At 39.0% G+C, this 27,681-nt stretch overlaps 3 protein-coding genes and 1 long non-coding RNA gene across 9 annotated transcripts in view; 2 read left to right on the top strand and 2 right to left on the bottom strand.

The window, feature by feature from the left end:
- The window catches only part of klf12b (Kruppel like factor 12b), a 48,561-nt gene extending 35,444 nt beyond the window's left edge, over positions 1-13,117 (top strand). The window contains exon 7 of one of the 4 annotated variants that reach the window (XM_032530281.1): positions 13,058-13,117. The gene's annotated coding sequence lies outside the window, so the exon portion shown is untranslated. The remainder of the gene's footprint in view (positions 1-13,057) is intronic. The other 3 variants (XM_032530280.1, XM_032530282.1, XM_032530279.1) reach the window with 3 other exon arrangements.
- LOC116698363 (uncharacterized) lies at positions 4,712-26,667 on the bottom strand. The gene is made up of 3 exons (XR_004334199.1): positions 26,657-26,667; positions 18,342-18,346; positions 4,712-6,165 (listed from the first exon to the last, which is right to left on the bottom strand). It is a non-coding gene; the product is annotated as an uncharacterized LOC116698363 (long non-coding RNA).
- Positions 5,016-10,285, bottom strand: klf5b (Kruppel like factor 5b). 3 transcript variants are annotated; one of them, XM_032530276.1, is made up of 4 exons: positions 10,094-10,285; positions 7,268-8,198; positions 7,094-7,153; positions 5,016-6,706 (listed from the first exon to the last, which is right to left on the bottom strand). In XM_032530276.1, exons 2-4 carry the CDS (start codon positions 8,184-8,186, stop codon positions 6,528-6,530), a joined length of 1,158 nt encoding a protein of 385 aa, XP_032386167.1. In that variant the 5' UTR covers positions 8,187-8,198; positions 10,094-10,285; the 3' UTR covers positions 5,016-6,527. The 3 variants fall into 3 exon arrangements, with proteins under 3 accessions (XP_032386167.1, XP_032386166.1, XP_032386168.1); XM_032530275.1 differs by lacking the exon at positions 10,094-10,285 and adding an exon at positions 8,921-9,222; XM_032530277.1 differs by lacking the exon at positions 10,094-10,285 and adding an exon at positions 8,821-8,841.
- The window catches only part of dachd (dachshund d), a 120,183-nt gene continuing 112,796 nt past the window's right edge, over positions 20,295-27,681 (top strand). The window contains 2 exon segments of the mRNA XM_032530273.1: positions 20,295-20,547; positions 24,069-24,199. Of these exon segments, the coding sequence (XP_032386164.1) occupies positions 24,170-24,199 (30 nt within the window). The 5' untranslated portion in view covers positions 20,295-20,547; positions 24,069-24,169.

The raw sequence follows: 27,681 nt of genomic DNA, 5'->3' as shown, positions 1-27,681 counted from the left end.
TCGTTGTTCTGTTTGCTGATGTCAATACAGGAGGAGAAGTTTCTAACTGGGCCAACTCCTCACTCTGTACCACGACTCCCGCTGTTTGATTGGTTTGAAAACTCCAGTAGAAGGCTCCACTCTGATGTGTCTCAGTTAGTGAGTTACTCCGAATGATTTCATTTTGTATTGTTTGACTCAAAAACAGAAAGTCACTTAAAATGTTTCACCTGAGACCAGATAAATGATGTGATTTACCTGAGATTTGAATATATAAAAGGGTGAAAATTTGAGGAATCACATTTGCACACATACAAAGTACATAGAATTAAAGCTATACATACGCATGTACATACATGAATACATTATGTAAGTACAGTAAGACTACATTTGAGATGCAGTTACTGGCAGAAAAATCTTACCTCTTAGAGAACATCACTGAACCTTAAAGGAACACGCTGATTTATTGGGACTTTAGCTAATTCACCGTATCCCCCAGAGTTAGAGTTCATACATACCCTTCTCATCTCTGTGCGTGACGTAACTCTGTCTGACCACCGCTAGTCCATGTTGGCGTTATTTTGTCACTTATTGGGAGCAGGAGCAATAGGCTAGTTGGAGTTGGTTACCTCCAGCATCTGTGCTATGCTAGGCTAGCGGCAGGTGCGTCAGACAGAGTTACGACACACACACAGATGAAAAGTGTGTGTATGAACTTATCTAACTCGGGGGGAGTTGAACAGTGAATGAGCTAAAGTCCCAATATCGGCGTGTTCCTTTAATCAGGAAACTTGATTAAAAGGTTTTTTTTATAGTCATAATGACAGCTATGTTTCCAAGTATTTTCAATACTCTTCATGCTGTGTAAGACCTGCGGACATAAACTCAGAGCATCAGGCCATCCCATATTATTTGATAGTGCTGCTAAATGCATTTATTGGACCGAAGCCAGTAAAAAGAATTAGCAACCTTTTTGATAATAGCACCTTGAAAACCACTCACACACACAGACACCCGCACACATATACACACACCCCTGCACACTTTGCATTGAGCACCCTCACTTTCAGTAAAGGATCCAAATCCAGGAAGTCATTTCCACACATGCACCCAATGTGTGTGATACCCATTTGATGTAACGGAGAATGGTAATGTATGTTATCATTATTTATGTATATTGTTTGCGCACATGTCATTATGCCCAGTTGTATTATCATTTTGGCAAAAGCATATCAGCACCTTGTTTGTTTATTAGTATGATTTCAAATTATTTTATTTCAGATGTCAATTTATAAACAATAATCATCATCATATTTTATCCTCCATCTAATGTATAAGAGCATTTTATTATTGAGGGGCCCTTCATCTTTTCATACAAGTCTTTTTCTTCTGTAAAAAGGATCTTTTGAAATGTTGTAATATATGTGATAGTGAAGATAAAAGTTATTACAAAGTTCTACAGCCTGTATATACATTTGAAAAATAGGGCTTTTGATTAGTAGATGCAGGAAATACATTTATACATGTAAAGTCTTTTTTCAGAGACTGTAATTTATCTAATTTGATATACAGTGAAATTGGGCTAATGGTATCCATCATGTATATGATCGTATGTGATGTTATGGGACAGTTTCCTTTCTTTGGTTTGTGGTCAAATAAGTTCATGATCAAATCATTTTTATTCCCAAGGCTGAACCAGTGTTTGCTATATTCAACAAGTTATTTATATACGTTGACCATATTAAGGTACTCAATTCCCTGTGTTGCAGTTTTCTAAGCCCGGACAAGAAATTAGATTGATCAAGCAACAACATGCGGACTCTCATATTCAGTGTATGACGTTGCATGCCTTAAGACACCAGTTTTTGCTCGATTTAATTAGACTTGAATATGGTGTCTCTACAGGAAAGAGTGTATTATAATTCCCTTCAGCATCACTTTCCTCATTTTAAAAGCATAATTTTGTTACGGTAACCAGGGTCAAAGTTATGCAATAATAATGAATAGTGCCTCATATTGCAAACTTGTAATATCAACTGCTCTGTGCAGTGTTCAGATTTCAACATGTTTGTTCAAATTAATATATATCCAATGGGAAACCATCAATTTTGAAGAAGAAAAAAAGCACAGACAACATTATGCAAGTCGGACCTTTAATGTTTAACTTTCTTTTCGCACTGAGCCTTATGTCATGTGTCAAATGCAGCATCTTCCCATAACTCTTTCACAGGCTGTTTATAGCTCGCGTTATTACTTTGCTTGCAATCAGTCACTTCCTCTAAGGGGAACAAACGTGAGTTACAATTATGTTTCATGCAGTGGTGTTCATCACAGGAACTCAACATGGAAGAAAATGAATACTGATCATACACTTCTCTTCAGTTCATTATCTATTTTACTTTCTGTGTAACATCTACTTTTGATTTCCTGGTTTTGAAAATTTAAGTAGTAAAGCCAATGCCTATGTTTCAAGTTTTCTGATATAACGTACAGTAATCGTTGTTCCTGTATTTATGTAAAGTGAGTGTAGTGTAAATATATTCAGATCTTTTCATTCTTACCGTGAAAAAAAGTTGTGATATTGCTCAGCATTGCTTCAAAAGGGAGATTCTGCTCATGGAATTCCACATCTGTAAAAGAAATTTTTAATCCTGATATTTTTCAAAACTTCGAGAACAGGTGTCCTTTTTTTCTGTTACGCTTTTTCTTTTCTTCAAGAGTTGTTTAAGTATCCAGTCAGTGTTTTGCCTTTTTCTCTGTATTTTTCATATGGATGGAGCTGTGAAATTAAAATAAGTTCAAACATATATACATGTATATTAATATGAATGGAGGCATGAAGGTTAATAAAGTTGCATTTTGTATAAGACACTGGTATAGAGCTAGTTGCTATCTGTGCCTGATATGGATGGTATGCGGCTTCAATGTCACTCAGACATCTGAGTACTGTACTCACATTCTCAGGCATTCAGAAACCTAATCTTGGTTTAGTGAAGGCATTTTAAATTATAGATGCTATACAGTACAGTAGCTTGTACACAGAGTACAGTACATCTGAACACTACAAGAAGAGGAAAAAATGTTGGACAACCATTGATTCACCTGCTTATTAAATTTACAGTCTAGTCCAAAAAAATCTTTTGTACCTGAAAACCCTTGATCACACATTTAAACATCCCGGTAAAGCGTTATGTTCCTCTTTTATATGTTATATAAAATTGCTTTGTCATCTGGTACCAACAGAGAGTGGTATTTTAAGACCTGGTATGTTTTAACATGAGATGTTGTGAATACAGTTTCTGAGAAAAGTGGCCCTTAAAAGAAAACGCCCAGTACATCTTGTACGGCACTCTATTATTACAGGATCTGGATGGAGGTTTCTGTCAGCCAGCAAAGGATTCAGATGATTACAATAGCAAGGTTTTGAATTCCCACTCCGCTTGCATTTCAATGTGCAGTGTATCACACAGGTGATTTATCACTCACAAGAGCCTATACTGTGTAGGGTATACTGAATAAGCACAGAGAAGTACATAAGTGAATAAGAGTGATACTATAACAATCTCCACAGGGAACTTGCTCAATACTCAGGACAAGTTCAGACAACCTCTCTGGTTTGTTCAGTCTTTCTTGGTCCCTTTTGTCAGCACCTCTGCTATGACTAATATAAGGACACTTTCCAACAATTAAAAAAAACAAAAGAAGAAGTTATCTTGTTTGAATGAATAGCTACCAAAAACTGTAGCCAAACCACATGTTGCTGTTCCACTGAGCACACAGCAAAGATGACCACAATGTGGGAAATGTAAAGAAGGAATCTTTTTTTTTTATGCAATCACTTTAATTGCAAAAAATATACATGTCAAACTTTGCAAATATTTCACATGCATGCTTGTTTCCTCTTTTTTAAGTGGTTATCTAGAAGTGCTCATCCTTTATTTATAATCAGAACATACTTTTGAATAAATCTCTGCACATTATTTTCAAAATGTAACAAACTTAAAAAAAAGTAAAGTGTTGATCGTTGCGTGATGTATGCAAATATCGTAAAGTAAAAATGACTAGCACTGCAAAATCTGTTACTGATACCTCAAATCCGTACCATGCCACCTGCTTAACCTTTAACAATAAGCTGTGTTATTTGGATGTATAAAAAAAAATATATATATTATATATATATATATATATATATATATATATATATATATATATATATATATACACTACCGGTCAAAAGTTTGGGGTCACTTCGAAATTTCCATTGCACTCCATTATAGACAGAATTCCAGTTGAGATCAGTTGCATTGTTTTTTTAACCAGCGCAGCAGTTTTCATATTACATTATGTGCTTACATAATTGCAAAAGGGTTCTCCAATGTTTTCTCAGTTAGTTTTTTTTAAATGATATCAGATTAGTAAACAAAATGGGCCTCTGGAACATTGGATGAATGGTTGCTGATAATGGGGAATGTAGATATTGCATTAAAGATCAGCCCCCCACTCAGATCAGCTGGTATTCTGTCTAACATCGAGTGGAATGGAAATTTGTAAGTGGCCCCATACTTTTGACCGGTAGTGTATATATATATATATTATATATATATATATATATAAATGCTGAATGTGTTACAAACAGAAGGACCCATACAGAAGATTAAACTACTGTGGTACCTAAAATGTGAAAGCCTAACATATAAAAAAAGTATGTATTAAAAGAAAAACCTGACAAAAGATATTCAACACAAAACTTTTATTTGCACTGAGGGTCGCATGGCTTCATAGCACATTTTATCAATTTAGGCTACATCTTCATGTTATGAAGCTATGACACAAAATATTGTTACGCCTTTCATGTCAAATTATCAGTGTATATTAGTATTTTAAAAGTATTGCAATATTTTACTGGCACATACTCCGCTGAGCTGCTATCTTGGCTGGAGAAAGTGATGACAGTGTAGACTGTAACAATATTTGATCCTTCTTAGTCTATGCCAGAAAATAAAAATAAACAGTCTCTGCAATTAAAAAAAAAAAAAAAAAGTTTCAAATCTTTATACACACAACAATCACCAGATTGTATCCTTAAACACCAGATAAAAAATATAAACATCTTAACAAATTATTTGTTCAACCCGACTAATTATAAAGAAACTTGGTCATAAATAGAGATTGCTATAGAGTGGCGATAAAGAGGGGAAGCCAACATACAGAATCATTTAAGCAGAGTAGAGTACCTGATAAAAGAACATTGTCCCAACGGGGCAGCTTCATTTTTCATTCATCCAAAACAAGCAGTTTCAAGGCACTTTCAAAAGGTATTGGAATACATGGATAGTAGTCAAAGAAACCAAAAGCTTACACCGATGCAGACAAACCATCAGTAATATGGTAATCCTTCAGATAATTTACAACCTGAACAAAGTTGAAAGATGAACAAGACTAAATTTGACCTGTTGCTGAAATATCATACTGTACTCAAAAGTTGTTCATTTTGTCTGATCACAACTCTTTTACCACCATTGCTTCGTGGCTGAAAATAACATTGGACAAAACAAGCCCAACATAATACGTTGAACCTTTTTGGTAATTAAATAAAATCATGCAGAGTTCATAGAAAGAAAACAACAATGCACCATTTAGATTTCTCTCTGCAACTGCCTGAAAGACATTAAACACTTTCTGTAATGACGATACGTTACCATACAGTATAGGGGGCATAGATATAGAACATTCACATTGCTGTCCAAATGAATATGATTAATATCTTAAACCCATTATCTTCCTTTCACTTCAGTGTTATGAGTAAATATAGATTTTGTTTGGAGTTATCCTCAGTGGCAGAGTGACCCATAAATCTGGCAGTGTTACAGTCATGCTGTGAGCGCTGCACTCACCACACGGCTTGCAAACAGCGTCATCCCAAAATGTATTCCTCCTACTGTGTCTTTTAGTGAATCCCCAACTTATTTACGTACAACTTTAACAAACTTCTGTTACTTTCTATGTTAAACACACACACACTACCAATCCTTTGACCTGCTGACTAAAACCACATATTCTTTGACCTTCCAGTTAGGAGCAGTACTAGATCTGCACTTACAGTATGGCCGTTTGCTATTAACATCAATTAAATAAATGACACAATACCATGTTGATATGATCTGTACAATGAAAAACTTGAAAATACTTGTACTTGAAGTTGTTCATGTACTTTGCAGTGCAACATAATCTAATGAAAATAAAGGCTGAATATTATTTCATTATCACATTTGGTTAATGATTTTTGACTGACATCTTTGAAAATGTCCCCCAATGTTGGAGCATATGTGTGGAAATAAAGTAAGGCAACAGTAATATTTAATCTTTTTAACAAATAAAGAACCGTTATTTGTGGGCCAGCACTGCTAACAATGTCTCCCCTAGGGAGTGAGTGAAATAATCCACGGTTTTTAATTTGTTTGTTTGCTGATATGTAAGTGCTGGTTCTTTGTCCATGTTTACTGAAAAAATTAAAAACAATATTTGCTTGATTTGCATGAGAGGGTTTTCTAGCTCTGGTGTCTTTTCATGTGCAGGGCCAGGTGATCAGAGCGGGAGAAACAGCGGCTACACACGCCACACTGGAAAGGCTTCACCCCGGTGTGTTTCCTGAAATGGCGAGTCAGCTCATCAGAACGGGCGAAGCGCCACTCACATCCCTCCCAGGAGCACTGGTACGGCTTCTCTCCTTCAGCAGACGATAGGAAAAAAAAGCTAAATTAAGATACGGTAGATGGACAACACATATTTTGATATGAGGATCATTTCCCTAAATGAATAAATAACATAACTTATTTATACATATCTCAGGTGACTAACAAGTGAGTTTCGATGAAGAAAAAGCTGATACTTTTTCCTTACATGCGCAACTCAACTGTGAGCCATAAATCACAGCATGTCCTGTCTTTTCCCTGCCCCCTTTATGAGAGCTGTAGGGTTTATGTGATTTGACAGCAGTGAGATGTGGGCCAGGTCTGTCAGCAGACAGAATGCATCTACATGCCAAGTACATTTTTTTCTGCCTGGCAACATCACTTTCACCCCAAAATTAGAAGGGTGACTCAAAACATTTTACCTGTGTGGGTCCGTAGATGGGCTTTTAAATGTGACGACTTGGTGTATACTTTTCTGCACCCTGAAGGAAAGAAAAGATTATTAATATCAGTATACTGTGCACATTTAAATTTTAGCATTGCAAAACTCTAAATTCAACTTTATTGTTGTTGTGCAGACTGAGCAGAAATCTCACCTGGAACATCACAGTGGTGAATCCGCCGTCTCTCCAGATCAGGATTATTCCTTCTGTTGTACCTAACTGAAGCTGACTGGGCCAACACTGGGGACAGCGGGCCAACACCTGGCGTCATCTGACCTGGTGTTAGGCTTGAACGCTGGACCGGCGCAGGACCTGGGCTTTGGACTAATCCATGATTGGAATTCTGGTCTGGGCACTGGATTGGAGCTACACTAGAAGTCTGTCCTGGATCAATGGGATTATTGGTCTGAAAAGTTAACTTGGAGGCGATGCTGGCTTCGTAGGAGGGAGGTGGGGACAGATTGTGAAGAAGCTCCTTCCCCTTGACTGGACTCGGAGGATCAGAACTTGGTGGAGAGGGCGGCAAATAGGTTGGTCTCTGCTGACGGCCTAAGTTTCGATTAAATGGAAAACATTCATTTTGAGAACCGCTTGTGGGTTTAGCAGAATTTTGCACTGGGCCTACATGGACGTTGCCAATAGGAAGACTTAATGGGGCCACGGGGATGGAGTTCAGCTGTGACCCATGAACGAGCTCCTCCAAATCAGAGTTCAAAAGTTGAAACAGGGGGACATCCTGGAAATCTGGGACTTCCTGTTTGATGAAAAATGTACCGCTAGCTGTGTCGGCTGCACTTAAAACACCTGTGTATTCTGGGAGTGTTAGTGGCCCTCTGTTGTTGCCCTGACAGCTGGGGTGCATCAGAGAGTGTGACGGCTCTGTTTTGAGTGGTCTCATCGTCCTGCAGAGACCAGGGTGCAGGTATGGGACGTCAGGAAGGAGCAAGCTCATGTTGACGCTGTACGGAGAGGCAAAGTCCTCGCTGAAAGGCGGCTCTGGCATCAGAGCGCTGTCCCTGCACAACATTTTGGAATTCATTATGTCCTGTTGGTGCGGAGACAGGTAGTCCATGTCAGATTTGCCCTGGAAAACAGAAGAGTAAAGTTGTCTTAATCCAAATGCAATGGTGTCATCTAATTTATTCAGGCTCTCAATTGTTGTTAATGTAAAAGATAGTTTCCTGTAACACTTGATATAGGCAGTAGGATGGAGCCAGTGTTTTTCTTCTTATAAAAAATAATGATTGCAATACCCGAAAAAAGACCAGCTTACTGCAAAACCAGAACTACCCCATATTCTCCACTGATGCTAAAGCACTATAAAACTTACTAAATAACAAAACTAACTGGTGTGAATAAATGTGGTGATGCATTTGGGGCCTGCACTTGTGTACACACTGTCACATCAAAAAAAGCCCCCCCTCCCCCTTTTACAAGCAGCAGACGCCCTTCTGAAACGCTCCAGTCTAAGCTGTTTGGAAATACATGGCTGAAATTAGAACATCCAGTTGCTCTGCAGCGCTATGCATCTCTTCCTCACAAGTTTCGGGAGCGGGTGCAACGTTTCACATCCCAGCCATGCCCTGCTGAATGTCAGCATCAATCCATACATTCAAAGCGAATTTTCCGTCACGTGCTGGGACAATATAGCCGTGGCTATTGCAACACAAACACACAGGCCTGCCTGCCTCCAATATTAGGCTTACATCTTTACGTGAAATCTGTCTTTTTACGTGAAATCCATCAGTAACCGTTGTGAAGCTCTAAGGCAGATGCAAGAGGAAAAAAAAAAATGCAATCCCCTACCAAATTATAATCATGAAAAGAGGAAGTTCCCGGGATGGCATCCCTCGTGTTACAGAGCACTTGTCCATGATCTTCACCTCTCAGACCGTCGGCTGTCAGTGGCGCGGTGGTTGGATGAAGAAACTGCGCGTCCTGCCCCGGAGCAACCCACACAGTATTCCTCACGGCAGCGGCCATAAAAGCAAAGGTGCAGTCTAACTATCCGAAATCGTTCACAAATAAATTAAGCATAGGTATTGTTTTGTTTCGAAACAATCTGTACGAGCAAAAGAGCCAGCTGTCAAACGTTCATTCTCCCTATTTTTGCGCTGGCTTGTCAAATTACGCAACTGCGTGATATCAGCGCGTCTGCAGGGCGGGGCGGAACATGTACAAAATAAACAGGACAACGAGGCGATCGAGAAACGCGTAACATGTAATGAATATTGTGGTTGCGTGATGAGCTGAAATGGCTGAAGGTAGAAATACCAGTAAACACGTAGGGGTAAGGAGGCAATTGAGGACAGGTCAAGTGTTTGTATCCATGTAGGAGCAACGTATTCGCAGAATAAAGTGATAATTGGTTTAATCAGAGCGGCGGTGTTCCTCGAGTTCATGCTAAACTGAGTGGCTTCATTAACTTTCACAGGATTCATATGTTTCATGTTTGAGAGCCAAAGACTTTAAATTAAAACTGGAAATAAATGCAGATTTGTTCACATTTTAATACAAAAGATTGATTCAATCATGTCTGACCTTTTTAGACCTCTACAGACACATTCAAAAGGATGATTTATCCGCTTCTCAGCTGCCACCACAGTGAATCAAGTTAGTACAGTACAATTTTCCACTCATTTTTGGATGCAGTTTTTTGATTTTTTTAGAGCCTCCAGCACGCTTGGGTCCATGGTCTGGCATGTTAAAAACGCCACTGCAGTGCAGCTGTCTGTCAGGACTGCATACTTGATGCCAACATTCTTGAGCCAGCAGTGAAGCATGCACACATACTGGCAGGGGATGTTTCCATCAAAATAGCTCAGCATTTCACTCAAATACATGGTGTGTCACACTTACATGAAGCACTGATGATCTGTACCAAAGTTGCATGTAGTCCTCTTAACTTTTCACTATGTTGAACCAAACTAAACTGCAAATGCGACATTCATAATGCACTTATTTTAACTCTTTACATACCTTTTCTCATGACCTTGTTTGAATTGTGAGGTTTGATGTGTTTATCGGCCTTTTTGGTTCTCGTTCTACATCCTTGGATATATACTCTATATAGCAGGCTTAGCAATGAAAAACAATCGGTAATCCAACCTCCAGCCGTCTTAAATTCACAGTGACAGCAGCTTATACCTCAGCTTATGAAACAGAACTCACTTGTCAGGGTTGTGTTTTCTTCCCACACAGGTGTATGAAGTACTGCCCTATGGTGATGATTGTGTCAGTGCAACATGCTGGAACTGGAAACACAGGTATGCAACAGCATTGGCATGAATGTAAGGCTAGGCACCATTTTATTCTTCGATTTTTAAATTATGTGACATTTACTGACACTCCCATCCATGTTTTCCTTTAGGCAGTTTTTGTCTTCTTATTGAAATGTTGTAACTGCACCCACTGTAGACTTGACTGAACACGTTTTGAATGTGAAAATCTCTGAGGATCACAGGGTTGAAAAAAGCTGTTGGTGTGTATGTGTATGTGTCATATTAAATTACATTTTTACCACTTATACACTGAAAAGTCATATTTATCCACTGCTATTTACTTGGGAATAAAACGTGACAGGTCTTTGCTGTCCAGGCCTCTCAGCTGTGAGACTTTGTGACCGAGGATCAAAGTCTTCTTATGAAATCCCTCCTCAAAACTAACTTATCGCATGGCCTTCTCTCATGACATTTTACTTCCTATGATTTAAATTCTTATTTTATTCTTATTTTTTGTTCTTCTGTTAATCCTTGTTGTGCTGCAAAGCACTTTGTAATGTTTTGGAAACATGCATTATAAATTCATATACACTATCACTATTATAAATATCGTGTTTCGACTAATTGTTTTGATTACGTGATGATATTTTTCAGATGCCGCGCAACAGAAATTCTTCAAAGCACTAACGTTATCCAAATGAGCGTTCACCAAGAAAATGCTCACATATTCATATTCTACACGAGGCATTAAAAAAAACGGAGACATATTCAAATGACTGCTGATCATCCAATTAGGGGCTGATTGATTGCATGTCATGTGCTGACCTTTCAGAGTGCAATTTAAATCCATGGATGTCTCAGCTCCAAGAGGAGCAACTGTCATTCTTGGCTGTGGCTCTTCCTGCACAGTGAATGTGAGCCGAGCCCTCCTTCTTATCCCCCGTATTAAAACCTCACAATATGCCCAACAACTGCACAGCGGAGGAGAGAGAATGCACGGTATGTGCTTACAGCATCACAACTCCTCTCTCCTCTCACATGGACTAATATGGCCAAGCCAAGAGGGGATAGGACAATAAACACATGCAGCACAGTGCTACTGTAAGCACAGTGTGCTTTTATTTTTATTTCGAAAGGGTGAAGTAACTTTTGATGAGTAGATCAAAATATTGGGTGTTTTGTTTGTGGAATAAATTCAGTGACTAATAGTCTGCATATTTCTGTGCAGCCATGTCATCTTTGTTTGTCTGTTAGAAATCTTAAATGCTCTGGTGTAACATTCAGTGTAACACAAGAAATACAGACAAATTGTGTGCTCTATATATAGGCTATCTTCAAGCAGGTGCTTGGCACTCCCACCAGAGGGCAATGGTCAGCTGCAGTTGAACTTCATTTTTACATTTACGTACTGTAGCTTTGTACTGCTGAACCGTCAAATTAACACTGTTAATGCATTCCAGTTTTATATTGTGTATAATTAGCTTCTATAGCCAGTGAGTGGAAACAGCAATAGGATGCTTTTTTAATGCAGTCAATTAACACTTTCACTTAGTGCGATTAAGATCTAAATAAGATTGTTTTGTCTTTATGTGTTTTTGATGACACATACAAGTTTGTTTCAAAACATTGATTATTTTCGTTGTAAATTTAAATTTGAACATATGCATGGCACAAGAACTATTCATTTTAAAAAAAGCTTGCTGAATACACATTTTTTCTATGTTCTCTTTAAAACCTCAAGTAGGCACTTAGAAATATAATTTATTTGATGTCGGCTTTACAAAGCCTGCCCTTGAAAAAAAAAAAAAAAAATCAATAATTTTTTCTTTGGCTTCATTATTTTGTCTCAAGTTTGGCTGTATTACAAGCTTGCCTTGTTGACTCTGTACAGCATTTATCTGATCTGACACAGTTTCATTAGGCATTAGTAATCATTTCCATAGCACACAACATTAGAGTACTCCTGTTTGTAAAACAGCAGATGAGGCTAATGCTGTCCTCTGGGGAGAAATTCAATATAATTCGTTAATTAAATGGAATAATTTAATTACAGTAACTTAGAAAGCATTCATCAATATAATTGTTTCTGGAGCCACCATTATAATTGAGGTTTAAGTGAAAACAAGTCCGTTTCTAATGTTGGTAATGTGCTGACATAGTTCTCCCACCCTCCATTTGTTCCTCTCTCTGATCTTCCACCGTGCCGTTTCTCCACAGTGTTTTCGTTTGATAGCCAGCCATACCACATCAGCAAGACCAAAACATTTATTACAGCCATTTAATTTAACCTCTCTACAGGCACGGACAAGAAGACAGAGATGATAGCACAGCCACACTGAAAGACTCTCGCTGTTCAGCTTCTAATCTGATCCTCTCTGCTGCCCTTTCATAAAGACACCAGAGTATTACCCTGACTCCAAACATACCTCCGCCATTTAAACTGTCTTGGATTTCACCACAAAGGCGACCAAATAGAGTCTGATTCATTCTTCAGGGCCAAATAATAAAACATAATTTTAGTCTAATCTGCCCAAAGAATGTCCTCTGTTTGAAGTTGACAGTGCTCTATCTTCTGGGAGAAATAATTGCCTTTTGAGTATAGCAAGAGAGGCCACTGAGGTAAGCCTGTCGAGGGTCTGCACCTTACAGGTGTGCCCTTGGATAGACAACCCCCTCGTTGTTCTGGAGAGAGAGAGAGGAGAGAGTGCGAGAGAAGAGACACAGAGAAAGAGAGAGAGAGAGAGAGAGAGAGAGAGAGAGACCAGGAAAGCCAGACCGAAAGAATTCATCTGCCAGTTGAAACTTTACAAGGCACCGTCCTAGCAGCGCCTGTCTGCATTCTCAGATCACTGTGAGGCCAAAGTGAAGTGAACAAAGACACACTGATCTCCAGTAATTCCTCCCATCTGATAGAGCTGACAAATTCTTGTCATTAGAGTTTTATCATTTTGTTGAACAGGTTTGTGAAATTGACCTATTTGTAATCTGTTTGATTTGGACAACTGCATTTGGGACAAAGTTACTGACAGTTATTGTCTAGAAGTGTGTAGTGCAGGCTTTGTGTGCTTGCAGAAGCAAATTTCAATACATTGGCCAAGTTTGCCTACACGGACATCAAAATTCAGTGTCGCCATTCATTATGAAGTTAAACAATAATTTCTGAATCATTTTTGTTAAGTTGTAGCCATTTATCAGCAGTAGAACATGGTTTATTTTGAAGCCTTCTGTCTAAGACAAACTGAATCTCTGCTTCATTTGTCAAACTTCCCCCCGATTTTTAATGGGGCCTATTAATTGAGCAGAGAAATCTGTCCTTTTCTGAACATGGCATTGAAAGCTGCTGAACAGCTGTCCCAGCTCTGGAGAATCATATGGAAGAATGCATTATCGGCCTTGTTTGAATATTCCCTTAGATTTGGAATAATCAGGCAGCTATTCAGCAGTGAGATGGCCACGCACAGATGCCAAAGCACAGCTGAGGGGAGCACAACGGTGTAATGCCACACAAACACACGCAAAACCAACGGCATGAAGACAACGTGAATAATGCAGGTGTGCTTTATTTCTGTACAGTGTGCTTATCATACATAATAGCTAAGACACTTTCTTTCAGTCCTTTTATCTCCCTTTTTTCTTTCTTCTTCTCTTGTTCAAGGTGATCCTAGCTTTGCATATGGCTGATTAATCTTATTGCACAGTAGCTAACATTGATCACAGAAATGATTAGAAATGCATTAGTCAGCAGACTGTTTGGAGTGGTTGGGTTTAAGTGCTAGTGCCAAGCCATTTTCCATAGGTGTCCATGTTTTTAATTTTGTTATATAGAATTTTGCAAATGGATGCATGCATGCGCCCAAATACAGCATCAAAGCTTTAATGCTTACAGACATAATTTAATCTCCTAGATGGCAGGCCTGATGGACTGTGTAGAGAATGCATCCCTGCTAAATTCATTATGCTAAAAGTTGCTAGATCTCACAAGCTGATGAGAGAGAGACAGAGTAGCATAACCTGTGTTTGTATTTTGTGCTGTATATGAAATCCTGGCTCTGCATTGCAAAGTTGATGACAGCAGACTCTGCTCTATCAGAGTGTTTGCACTTTTTTACCCAAGGGCTTTCACCAAGTTAAGTGAATGGTACCAACTTCTACATACAGTACATAGCCGTTACCACAACTATAATGTGATATTTAATTTTTATTTGAAATATGTGGTTGTTTCTCTTTGTCTCCGCACAAATAAACCAAGCACAGCAATCCATTGCCCAATCACATACAGTGGTTAACCCCGTATTGTGCAACACAGTGCAAGTCAAGTGCTGTTTTGTTTAAAAAGTGACACTGCCACCTAGTGAATCAACTTCAGATGATTTGTTGTTTCCCACTTAAAAAGTGACATCAACTGTCCATTCGCTTTGGAAACAGTGTCGTACCTTAATCCTTACAAAATAAAAGTTAAACGCAGAAAACCCTGCCTTCATCACAACACTTTTTGAAGCCATTCTTCATTTTTCCCTGACCTCACTGACTGCAGCCCCTCCTCCTCACTCGGTTCTCAGATGCCTCCTTTAATCATTAAACAAAGTCTTTCTTTATCCCCCAAATGTCTTTTCTTCTTCTGATTTCAAAGGTAACGGAAGATCAGGTTCACTTGAAATGTCTTTTAGGTAAACAAGAACACCCACTCCAAAGCTACACTAAGTTGGGTTTAAGTATACTTAGCAGAGATCATGAGCATAGGGGAACGTAAGTTATTTTACAGTTACAAAAGAGGAATCAGCAAAAAAAAAAAAAACTGACAAAACATTGCGTACAAAGTGTAATTAGAATTTAAAATATAAATAATCAATCAGACCGCTTGAATGAAAGATGCTTGTACAATTCATTAAACAATAAAATGTGCTCGATTACTAAGCCAAGGGACATCTTTACAATTAAAAAGCGTGGCATCGCTTCAACAGCAGAGGTGCAACTCATAAGGGTCCCACCAAGACAACTCTTGCCACATGTTCAACACTCTCCATTAAAAACCTGGGGAAATTAATGAGCTTCCATTGGCACCCTCACAACAAAGGGATCTATAAAGCAGCCTTAATGTTCTCAGGGAAACTTTGCTCTTCAGTAGTTCCCAATCAACCGGTAGCAGCAGACTTTGTTTTATTTCCCTTGTAACCGACAACGGGAGCTAAAAATGCTACTCACTGCAACTTTACCGAAATGTTATCCTTGATTGAAATTGCTTTAAGCTCATTCTTAATCAACGCATTGTCGATAATTAAACATGTTGGGCTGTCAGAATTTAATTATGTATAAATATACTGTACAGCTTTAAATAAAAGCTGAGCAGTGTGCTTTCAAAAATCTATAAATGTGTAAATATTGCCAAACAACATGTATTTGTTATGTATTCACAGTTGTACTTAATGAGTACTAAAAAATAAATTAGATATGGTGTACATGGAGAACAAACCCTCTCATGATTTGAGCATTGATTTGTACTTTCTACCTGCTTGTACACAATTAAGAACACTTAGGAATCAAAGAGCGCAGAGGTTTGCAGAAAGGTATTAATTAGAACTTTATTTATGCAGATGCTTTGTAAATTTGCATAAAAAGCAATTCCACAGATGGGTTTATGGCAGTAATGACTGTTGCAGTCTGCAATAAAACATCTGCTTAATCACAACAGAGACAGTCAATGGCTGCTGTGAAAACAGGCTGTCCAAGTACATCTCAAAGAAAGTACTGAGGTGAAGAGTCGGTCTGGACAGCTAAGGAAAAAATAGTAAAGAGATTTAGGGGAAAAACCTGTTCAAAAGAAGTGTTAGTTAAAAGAGACACACTTCTCCCAAACATTTGCTGGTGGTACTTTGAGGGCTCTGATGTTGAGAAAAATACCCTTATCGTGTTGGCAGAACAATCCACTTACTGTGTCTAAGAGAAGACCGAATTTTTTTCCAAGTCAAGCCAAGTCTTTGTCAATGTGTGCCAACTATTTTGAAAATATTCCACTTTGTGTCTTTCTAATCCACGAGAGCCACACACAGATGCAAGCATGTGGCACAAACACACACACACACACACACACACACACACACACACACACACACACACACACACACACACACACACACACACACACACCACACACACACATACACACACACACACAACACACACACACAGTGTGGCTGCAAGGTCACTCCAAGTATTGATAAATCACCCAGCTGTGATTCCCTCCTGACAGCTCAAACTAACATCAAGCTGGATGGGGGAGAACAAAAGACCATCAAGCGGCCCTTTTCCTGACACTTTTATTCAATCACGGCCAGATTGCTTACGACAGCACCAGCAGCTGTTTCGTCTTCATCTTTCCCATTGATAAAGCGTGTCAAGTCATATTTCTGTAAGTACTTCACCTCACCCATACTGTGCAGATCTGCAGCGATTCGGCATATGCACATTCCACATGAGGGGATCGTCAAATGGGTCAGGGAGTAATGACACCCCTCTGAAGGTCGCAGCACACTGGCGTGAGGGCTGGGAGCAGGTAGGTGGGTAGGTGGGTGGGTGGGATAGGGGAGGGGGGGGGGGGGGGGGGGCGACAACAAAGCAACAAGCTGAAGGTCAAAGATAAGAACAGCCGCAGAGATATCTAAGATAGCCAGCAGAAATTAAACAATGAGGGAAAGGCATTCGGGCTTGATTGCGTGATTGTGTTGTTTAAGAGAGATGGGGGGGGGGGGGGGGGGCTGTTGTTGGTGCTTGGGATTGTTATTTTGGGCTCACCATCCCATTCAGAGCTCTTCTGTTGACCCTGTTCCTCATGGGATGGAGGCCTTTGAAAGGACAGAGAAATATTGCAGATGTCTATTGTTTGTTTGTCACAGAAATGAGATTTCCATTTCGCAACGGCCTTTTAATGTTTGCATTTAGCTTTTACAGGCCCCTGGTTTCCTGCGCAAGTGTCTGATAACAATTACAGGTGTTTGAGTTTATTGTAGAGATAATGAACACCATATTTATAAAACTGCATCCAAGGACGAAGTACTCAACACTACCTGGCTAGGATTATTTTCATGCAATTATTTAAGGGCATGTAAGATTTCATAGCTACAGTGATGGTCACATATTACTGTAGTATAACTTCCACAAACTTTTTGAAAAATACAGCCGTTTCTATCTTCTGCTTTCACTTATGCCAAACAGAAATAGCCTTCCCTGACTGGACAACCTAGCATGTATCAAACTTCTATCATAAATCATTAGAAGAAGAAGAGTCATACTGTACCACTAGAACATGCGTTGTAGCGCTTTCAAACTGTGTCACAGGGAAGATACAGTAACACACCTGTTCAAGTCACACGCCTTATAGTACTTTGCCTGAAATATGTCTCACGATCACCTCTTCAGCATCTTTGATAGGAAACACATTTGATCTTCTAAGTCAGGTGCTATTTTGGCCAGAGTGAATGGCCACTAGTGTAGTGTGTGGAAAAAGAGACATGTAAATCAAGTGGAATGTAGGAGACGCTTGTATAAAAAATGGGATAGCTCACTCCACTCAGACTTGGCCTGGCTCCCAGGAATGCAGTTAGCTAGCACACAATCACTGCCTATTCACGGTGGCACAGCTGCTGTGGACATATGTTCCCCACCAAAGGAGGAGGACATCAACCAGGCACACCTTGAACAGGTTAGCAGATGAATAGCGTTCAGTCCTTTGACAGTCTGCCCTCGTCTCGTTGTATTTTCTCTTGCTCAACAAATAAGTTCCTCTCCAGTGTGGCCTAAACTTTTCCCATTCATTCATCCATGACGAACTGAGGGCATTAAATATGACAGTAACAATATTGCACGTGTTAAAAAACGCAAAACACTGATAGCGTTACTTCTTTAAATAAATATTGTAAATCAGTGACATTGTTCAATCATTTAGTGTGTTTCAGAGGGACAATGAACTTCAAGGGACAGCAATAAAGAATATTAATAGTGAAAGCGCATACAAAGACTTTTTTTCTAGCCCTCAGCAAATGACCAAATGTGAGAGAAAAGATTACATTTATTCATAGCTGGTTTTCATCAAGAAGCTTAAAACCCAAACTTCCACTGTAACCCCAAATCATATGCATATTGAGCTGACCTCTTTCACCCTTTTTCTAAAAGCCATAGAGGAGGTGTGATATGCAAAGACCCACAGATCCTTGAGCTCATCATTTAGACGATTTCAGCACTTTTGGTTTTCCTGCTGTCCAAGGGTGATCACGTTAGTAACTAATAGATAAAGAGGAGGCTCCTCCATTAGAATGGAGGTCGTATGTTTAATGTAAAAATTCCCAAACCTTGTCGTCACAGCAGTCAGAGAAAAAAAACAATGTGATTTACACTTAAAATTCACTCGATGCAATGTCAAACACTTTGAATCGAGAGACAGAGAAAGCACCAGATAACTGCAATCCATTCACACATTATCCATTGTTAACACTCGTGCTTTTGTCACCCATCTCTGCAGCTATGACCTATTAGCTTTAGTGGAGTGCTCTGAGGCCACGGAGCCATGTGAAGGCTGTTCACCCATCCAACAGGGCCATTTACAGGAGAGAGACCCCAGAGCCGCACCACAGCAGCTCTCTAATGACTCTATCAGCTAAACTGATGAGAGCAAATGGCACCCAGAGATTTCAACACATTCATTGAGCATGCATTTCATTTTCTCTCCTTCTTTCCGTTATTGTGTTGTAATGGTATAACTAAGCATGCATGTAAGGGCATTGAAAAACATTTGAAAAAAACATTATAGCTATTTCAGTTTTTTTTTTAAATATTCGCAACCCCTACTTATATACACACACACACACACACACACACACACACACACCACACACACACACACACACACACACACACACACACACACACACACACACACAACGTTTACTATAAAGTTAATATGGGATGATCTTAAGTTGCAAAACACATCTTCAAATGATCTGTAGCTCTTTAACCTAAATACAACCTCGGTATAATTATTGTGATTTCCAAGGGAAGCGGGATTGATCTCCCACCTCAATCCAACAATTACAGGAAACTATGTGTAAGATAAAAACAGAATATGTGCTTCCCTTTGTGAGAGATGGTGCGAAGTCACAGGAGTATTCATTAAGGCCTTTGTGTCCTGTTTGAAATAGTGCTGTTAAAGGCTTTAGCTGTGGGCATCTCTCTGGAAGAGATATAATGATCCTCCAATTAGAGACAGAGTCATGAGACCTGTTTATTAGTCCTAATTCATCTCCTCATTGTGCTGAGCATATCAAATACCACAGAGGAAAAAAAAATCAACAATTTGCCTACCATAATTACAGATCTATTAATAGTTTCACAACAATGACAAGCAAAGCTATTCACATCATTTTCTGCAGTCAAGAACAATGCCGTAGCACTGTCAATGTATCCATTAAAGCCTGCATTTATACCAGCTCACTGACATCTTGCATTTCAAAGATGACTCTCAGTCCTTTCAGATAAATTACACTTTTTCATTAACCAGAAAGGTTTGGGTATTATTAATTTTTAATGGATTTTGAGACACCTCTCTACATTTGTAGCTTATCATACAATAGCAGGCTTTTGTGGCTGTAAAGGTATTTTCAATTAAGAACAAGAAAATAAAAAACCTACAATGCATTGTTAAGTTTTTGGTTTTAGGAGTCTAAAGGTAAAAAAATACAACCTAGTACAATGACAAATACATACTGTAACTTCAAACTTCAACTAATTTACTATCAACACTTCCTTACAAAAAATACAATTGTACGGTGAATGTTGGATGGCATTTTCTTTTATGTCCCCCACCCATGTCATGGTAATGGACATGGTACACTGAATAGTAAACCATGGCACTGGCCAGGGTACTAGTCAGGGTATACAGCAATACATCCATGAAAAACAGCCAATAGGCCACAAACAGTAGCAGCACAGTAGGCCCCTACACCAATGCCATCATTGTAGTCCATATGCAGTACAACTTTACCGCATTTGTCACTGTATGGTGGTTTGTGCTTAAATAATACAACAAAAGGAGAAGGTTTCTGGCAGTGCGAGACAAGTTTTTTTTAGCAGTATTGGGCTCTCTCCACTATGAGGTGTTTGACGTCCTGCTAACCACTACCAGACCATTGAAAGAGGAGCCAGTAGAAGCAGGGTAAACTTAAGGTAACTTCGCTTTGACCAGCTCCAAACTCCTGTGGCCATCACATACACAAACGCTTCGCGTTTGACCCGTGTTATGTCGCAGTCTGTCCCCAAGTACGGTGGTGTTCTCCTCCCGTAGCGCCAGTAGAACAGTCCGTTCATAACGTTACGTTAAAGTTAATGATAGCCATAAAACGTTAGCTAGCTTAAAAACCTCCGCTCGTGTTAGCTTTAATTAATTTATCTAGAAACTAGCTAGCTAGCATTAAAGCTTGGCCAGTAACGTTACAAAGTACTAGCTAGTTAGCAAAGTACGGAGGCACTGTTCCGGCCAATGTAAGGTAGCGTTAGCTTGAAAAAGTTAGATTAACGTTAGCTAAGCTAATACAGCTACAATGTTAGTTTAATGTTGGCTAGCTAAAGGCTAAAGTTTAAAGCTAGTTATGTTTTAGAGATTAAGAGTAAGTTACTATGCTGCAGATATTGTTGTGGGGATAAAGCTAACCTAAATATGTTAACCTAATCTGTTGTGAAAACCTGATACTGAATGTAGGCTAAGTAACATTAACGTCCATTAAGTTGTCAAACATGAGTAATGCAAGGCCTATTTCCTATTTTACTTTCTCAAATACAAAATTTCCCACTCATTGTTTGGTAAATAAAGAACACCCACAGCAGAAAGCAAGAAGCACACTGGAAAACGCCTGTGGAGGACCTGACATGCCACAATTGTGCTACGCACAGTAGAAGATATGCAGTATGTGTATTCATGGATTCATGTTTGTCTTCTGTCCATCACAGATCAGAAAATGCACCACCAGTAATACTAGGAAACAGGACAACTCATTCTTGGAAGATAATAGGATCTACTGGTTTTGTTGAATGTTTGGTCAGGATCTTATTTTTACTACGGTCAGGATGATAACATGCAAAGACAATACAGATGGTAGTACAAAAGATGGCCAATGCTTCATCATATGATCATTGGCCAGATTCAAATACTTACATTTAACAGTCCAAATATTTTACAGTCAGTGACTAGAAAATATACCTCCTGTACAATTTAATGCCACCTAGCACAAGAGCCTGGCCATAAATCCTAACTTGGTGAAATTAAAATATGACATTTTTCTTGAGACTGTGACAGAGAGGTGTTGATTCACCTTTATGGCTCTTGATACTTTATTGGGTGATTACGTTTTCACTGCATGAGGTGACACAACCTCACCAACACCACAGGTACGCGTTCACTGTGGGGAAAGTAGCTGATTTCAGGGTTTTGAGGAAGTTGGTCAGCATGAAATATGTTTGGCAGCCTGTTAATAGTAATATAGTCAAAAGGGTAGAGTGCTATGGTATTCATGAACTAGGAAAATACAGTAATGGCACCCATTTTACTGGTAAAATTTACTATTGTACTGTACCTTCATACTAATTATCAAATTACCATGCCCTTTTTTCCCCTTAGAATTTTTTATATTTGAAGTTAAACTAGAAATTACAGCCACATTTTCATAAGGCTTCATCAAGTTACACATTTACTGAATCAAATGACTGCAAATTAGCTTAAACCCAAATTACACTTTCCTCAGCCACGTGGCCATAAGTACGGTGGCCGACAGGGGCAAACGCCCTACAACTTTATTAATTTGACAAAACGTGCAGCATTCAGCAAACGCGCTGCAAATACACACAACACAACCAAATAACCAAACGCGCTGGAATATAGAAGCGATGCAAAAACAAAAGCAGATGCAACAAAAAAACGCTGCATACAGATTACACAACGGAAGTTTCTCCAGGCCTCTAGAAGGAGTTCTAAGTGGAACAGCTGATCTTTGGCCCCATGGGAGAGAACGCTCTGCCTTTTTCATTAGAGTCGGGTATGGCTGCATCCTGGAGACCTCCCGTCTCATGCCTTCCGTTGATAGACTGTATATATATATATATAAATTAAGTCTATGCTCCTGTCTCATGTCCTCCCGGCTGTTTCCGTCACAGAGCTTTGACTTTTCCAAATAAAAGCTGGTTCTCTATGCGTTTGTACTTTGTTGTTTTGGATGTTTTTTAACTAAACAGTACGACAATCCTGCTAACGAATACAACTTTTTTAGCAGATGTCTTACTTACAACACAATGGAGTTAGCAATTTTGTGTTTGTATGTTCGGGTGGGATTTATTCAGTTGGATAAATCCCACGGTCCCTATAAAGCTATCTCAATAACTGGTTTACAGGGAGGGATTAGAAATCCTGTCTGTTTCTATTTATTTATTTACTTATTTTGTTGGTAACCGTTGTTGTATAATCACATGACACTTGAGGAGGCCTACACTTCAGTGATGCGCCTTTTGGACAAACATTCCCTCACATGTAAAATATCTTAAACAAACGTAAATGTTAAACACTGATGCAGTTTTGCAGTTTGAGTTTACAGACACGTGTCTGCTGATTAAGTATCACCTGTGACCTGAGCCGAGACACCCACCAAACGAGAGAAAACATAACTCAAATATAGACTTAATATTTGCATTAGTACACTGTTTCATACCATTCTGAGATTGAACCATGTAGCTCATGTATATATTATTATTATTAGTAGTATTATTATTAGTAGATTATTATTAATTAATATTATACAGTCTATGGATTGAATGGGTCCTGGCCATAGACGTCAATAAATATACAGTCTATGGTCCTGGCTCGCTCTCTCTTTCCCCATGGGGTCGAAGGTCAAGCTGTCCCACTGAGCGCTCCCTCTAGAGGCCTGGAGAACTTCCGTTGTGTAATATGGATGCAGTGTTTTTTATTGCATTAGTTTTCGGTGTTTGTGTGCTTTTCTTTTTTGCATCGTTTTTTATTTGCACCACGTTTATGTATTTGGTTGTGTTGTGTGTATATGCAGTGCATTTGATGAATGTTGCACATGTTTTGTCAAATTAATTAAGTTTTTTTTCTTAATTCGCTTGTGTTTTGTCTATTTGCATGTGTTTTCTGAAGTTGCAGGGCGTTTGCCCCTGTCGGCCACCGTACGTGAGCTTCCATGTTATGTTAATTTTTTTATCATCTGTCCATGTCTGCCATGGACTTAAAAAACAATCTTTAACTGTAGGAATGCAACCCTATTGAATTAAGGTGGACAAGTATGTGAAAAGGGAATTTCTTGAGAGTTAAGATTTAGAAATTTCAACAGATTAAAATTTTTTCCTGAAACTAATACAATAAATAAAACTCATGGCAAGTCAGTGCTACTGTTTTTTGTTAAACTATCCATTCATTATCTAAGGATAGCCATTTTCATTCTTCCTTAAACAAATAATTTTCCATCGTGTCTAACTGATGATGAGGATGATGATAATGGTGGAATAATGGTTTGTCATAGTTCTGTTTAACGTTTGGGACTTATGTTGAACACAATGCTTGGAAGAATGGACTCAACTTCAGTAAAGTGAATGGAATTACTAAGTGCATGTGCATTGCAATTTACTTTTTGATATGGATATTACTAACATCCTAATGGGACAACTTGCTTTTAAATTTGCAGTGTTTGGGATTTTCTGAGCAAAGTGGCTGCAGTGCCGCCGCAATGCGGTCCATCCACTCCTCCTGGCTTGAGAGTGTTGGCAAGCTCCTCCGATCCCCAAAATGATGGTTGCAAGTCGACCTCAAGTCAAGGTAATACTTGTTAACAGATAACTTTATAGTTATTAACTTTAGAAAGCCACAACAACAGTACAGCAGATATCAAACTGCATTCAGTACAGCTATCAGAGCCCAACCCACTGTCATATGCATTCATTGTTTTCCTTTAGAAAAATCTTTGCTGCCTCTATGACAAATAGTACAGCTCAAGACAGCAGAAGCAGATGTTGCTGCCAGGTTTTGGGAACAAATTGTGGACTGCACCGGCACATCAGTTTCACATTGTGCCGGCTCCCTTCTGAACTCCATCATATTACCAGCCAGAATGAGGCCAATGTGTTGGCATATCAGAGAAAATGTGAGGTTGTCTTACCAGTATAGTTGAACCTGGCCCAGCTCTTGCCACGACACAATGCAACATCATCCGGCAATGTAACTTGAAATAGGTAGTTCTATAATTCATCTCTTGATCGAGTTGTAAAATGCAGACTGGTTGTATTATAATCCACTGTGCAGGGTTTTGGCATTTGATAAACCTTCAAAGTCCTGGATCTATTACTCAAAATGGTCACCCTGGATTGTATTTTCCTTCCACTTTAGAACAAGGCTGTTTAAAGTCTGATACCCAGCTAATCTGAAACATTACATTTCCCCAATTCCCTCAATTAAAGATTCCATTGCATTAACATTTCACTTCATAAGTTTTTTTTTATCCATTAATATGAGGTCCCCCAGTGGCTAGAAATGGTGATAGGTGTAAACCGAGCTCAAGGGATCCTGCTCTGCTTTTGAGGAAATTAAAGCTCAGATGGGCAAATCTGGAATCTTGCTCCTTATGACCTCATAAGGAGCAAGGTTACCTCCCCTTTCTCTGCTTTGTCCGCCCAGAGAATTTGGCCCACCCATGATAGAGAGACATCATGGCTTTGAAACGAGCAAAGTGGCAGTTGGTCAAGGCCACACCCCCAGCCTCCACCTTGCCCCCCCCTCTTTCCTCCTCAAAAGCTACAGACTCAGAAATGGCACATACTAAGGAACGCTCATTGTGGGACTGGCTCTAGTGGCTGTAATTCTGCACCAAGGCTGAATTTTAGGAAAGGGACATTAGATATGGTATTAGGGGACCACTAAGGTCTATATAAAAGCATCCAAAGAGCACCATGTCATGTGACTTGTAATGAATGATGTTTGTGAATGGTTTATCATTTTACATTTTTTACAAACTATTTTACGAACACTTCTGAGCAGATATTCTAGGTCTTGTGTTCCATATCAGAATTTATGTTATTTGTGTTCCTAATAATTTCCTAAGAATTGTCTTAAGACACAGATTGACCCATAAAGGGCATGGTGATAGATCTGTAACTTTTCCATAAGTTGGGGGGAACTGCATGAAATATTGCTGATCACGTCACCTGTAATGATATTATACATATTGTTTCAGCAATAACACATTCCATTGTTGTTAGTTTTTCCTGGCATTTTACTGTGGTGCGTACTTTCATCTAACCTACTTCAATAGGCAAGGCAAGGCAAGATAAACAAACCGATAAAACACCTGAATTGAATGGATATTTGACTCAAAACAGTAAGCCTATTTCTGGATATTTGAGTCAAATATCCAGAAATAGGCTTACTGTTTTGTGACTCAAAGGATTTTGATGCCACAACTTTTTACAAAGCAGCTTAACTTGAATTTTGTGTTGTGGCATTTTACACAAAATTGTTTGGTAATAAAAAGTAATTATTAATTGGTTAGGTTAATAATTCTCACTTACTCTAAATATGTGCCCACTATAAATGTGTTAGGGTAAATTACAACAATCAAATGCCAATAAAGAGAAACCTTTTGTTCACCTAAGTGAGACAAACAAAGGCCCGGCTTGTGTGTTAGGACAGGGCAGCTCTACTTTGGACAAATTAATCTCCAGTAAAGATGACTTAGATCAACTTTGAAAAACACTAAGATGAAAACCCATAAAATGATTACGAACGGCGGCCAGAATGACAAGTATTATCAACAAAAATTAATCAGGTGCATCTTTTCATGAACTCAATTAATAATGTGCAACAACGGGGTCTTTTTTCCCTGGAATGAAAATTAATTAGCAGGGGAAGGTCACTCGGAGATGCTGACATCACTCATCAGGCCGCTGTGGCAGTTCTAATTATTTGTCTTCCAGGCTTGGCTGATCAAAAATTATTGCCATACCTGAGCAACATTTAGAAAAAAAGCTTTGTTTAAAGCGCTTTTAATTAGACCTGCTATTTGATTAATGCCATGTAAGCGCTCAGGATCGGCCCTCTTATCAGCATTTCTGACAAGTTTGCTGGGTATTGTTGTGTGAAAGACATTTTACTGACGCTAACCGACTGTTTAGTATCTAATTCATTCACTTTAGTTGCAATTAAAAAGCTATTTACTGCGAGGGCACTTGTTGATATTAATATAGATGTTGTAAACTTTGACAAAGCACTCTGTATTGATACTTGAAGTACATACAAGTGATAATAAGAAAATCAAATTGCATTATGTGGAATGGAGTTAAGCTGAGCTAGTAACTAACAACCCGCAACATCATACACAAACACAGTGCTGTTATGAATTTTGCAATGATCACCCCAGTTGCTCCCTGCACATTCTAAGAGTGAGCAAGTGTAGCTCTAAGGCCCCACAATTTATTGCGTTTTTGTCAGCCATAATTAATAACAAAAGACAAAGGTCACAGCAAGCAAACATGATTACTTAACCCCTGCCTGATAACATATCTAGCCACTACTGGGCCCCTTGGTTACACACTGTACAATAGAGAGGAGACAAAGCAGCGTTATGATCAAGGCTTTATCGCGTTTTTCCACGGTTACCGTGTTCACTCGTTGCTCAAACTATCTTCAACCCTTACTACATCAATTCACATTACCTGCAAATTAGCAAAGTTCTACTTTCAAGCTCACAGTACATTTGATCCAAATAGACTCTAAATGCCATTTCTGTTCCTATTAACCTACGGATCGGTGTGGCAGATATTTTCATGAGGTTGCTGGGGAAAAAACACGAGGCTAATGGCTTGGTTGTGACAGCGCTATTCATGATGATTTATGATTCTGTGTTTAAGTTGATTACTCTACTGCTGACTCGGAATACTATTTCAATTAGTGCACTGAAGGTCACTCCACGAAATCCCTCCATAATCTATTCCTATTAACACTAATGCGCCGAGTATCCATATCTGTTCACCCTTGTTGATTCAAATCATCCCCACTCCTAACGGCCAGCTTGTTTACCAGTTTACTGGTTCGGACGTATCCTAGATGGTAATTTTCTCTCCTCCGTGTATCATTAATGTCTTCAGTCTTGACACATGGCTAGGAGGGACATCTCAATAGAGCTTGTATGCATTTTTATTGCTTTTATTATTTCTAATTTGTTTCACAGATCAAGTGATATTTATGCTGAATGAAATTGATCCTGAAAGCCCTATAGGCAAACGTGGTAATATTGTGAGGTTAGAAAG

This window comes from Etheostoma spectabile, chromosome 11, assembly GCF_008692095.1.
Source record: "Etheostoma spectabile isolate EspeVRDwgs_2016 chromosome 11, UIUC_Espe_1.0, whole genome shotgun sequence".
Classification (NCBI taxonomy): Eukaryota; Metazoa; Chordata; class Actinopteri; order Perciformes; family Percidae; genus Etheostoma; species Etheostoma spectabile.
The sequence above is the reverse complement of the archived record's forward strand: the minus strand, read 5'-3'. Positions and strand labels throughout refer to the sequence as shown.

Bases quoted from the DNA above. Each gene is read 5' to 3' on its own strand.
- klf5b (XM_032530275.1), bottom strand. From the start codon at position 9,097: ATGGCCGCTGCCGTGAGGAATACTGTGTGGGTTGCTCCGGGGCAGGAC. The intron at 8,199-8,920 runs GTAGGGGATTGC...TCTGTTTTCCAG, and splicing joins CTTTTCATGATTATAATTTG to GGCAAATCTGACATGGACTA. The intron at 7,154-7,267 runs GTGAGATTTCTG...TCTTTCCTTCAG, and splicing joins TCACCACTGTGATGTTCCAG to GGTGCAGAAAAGTATACACC.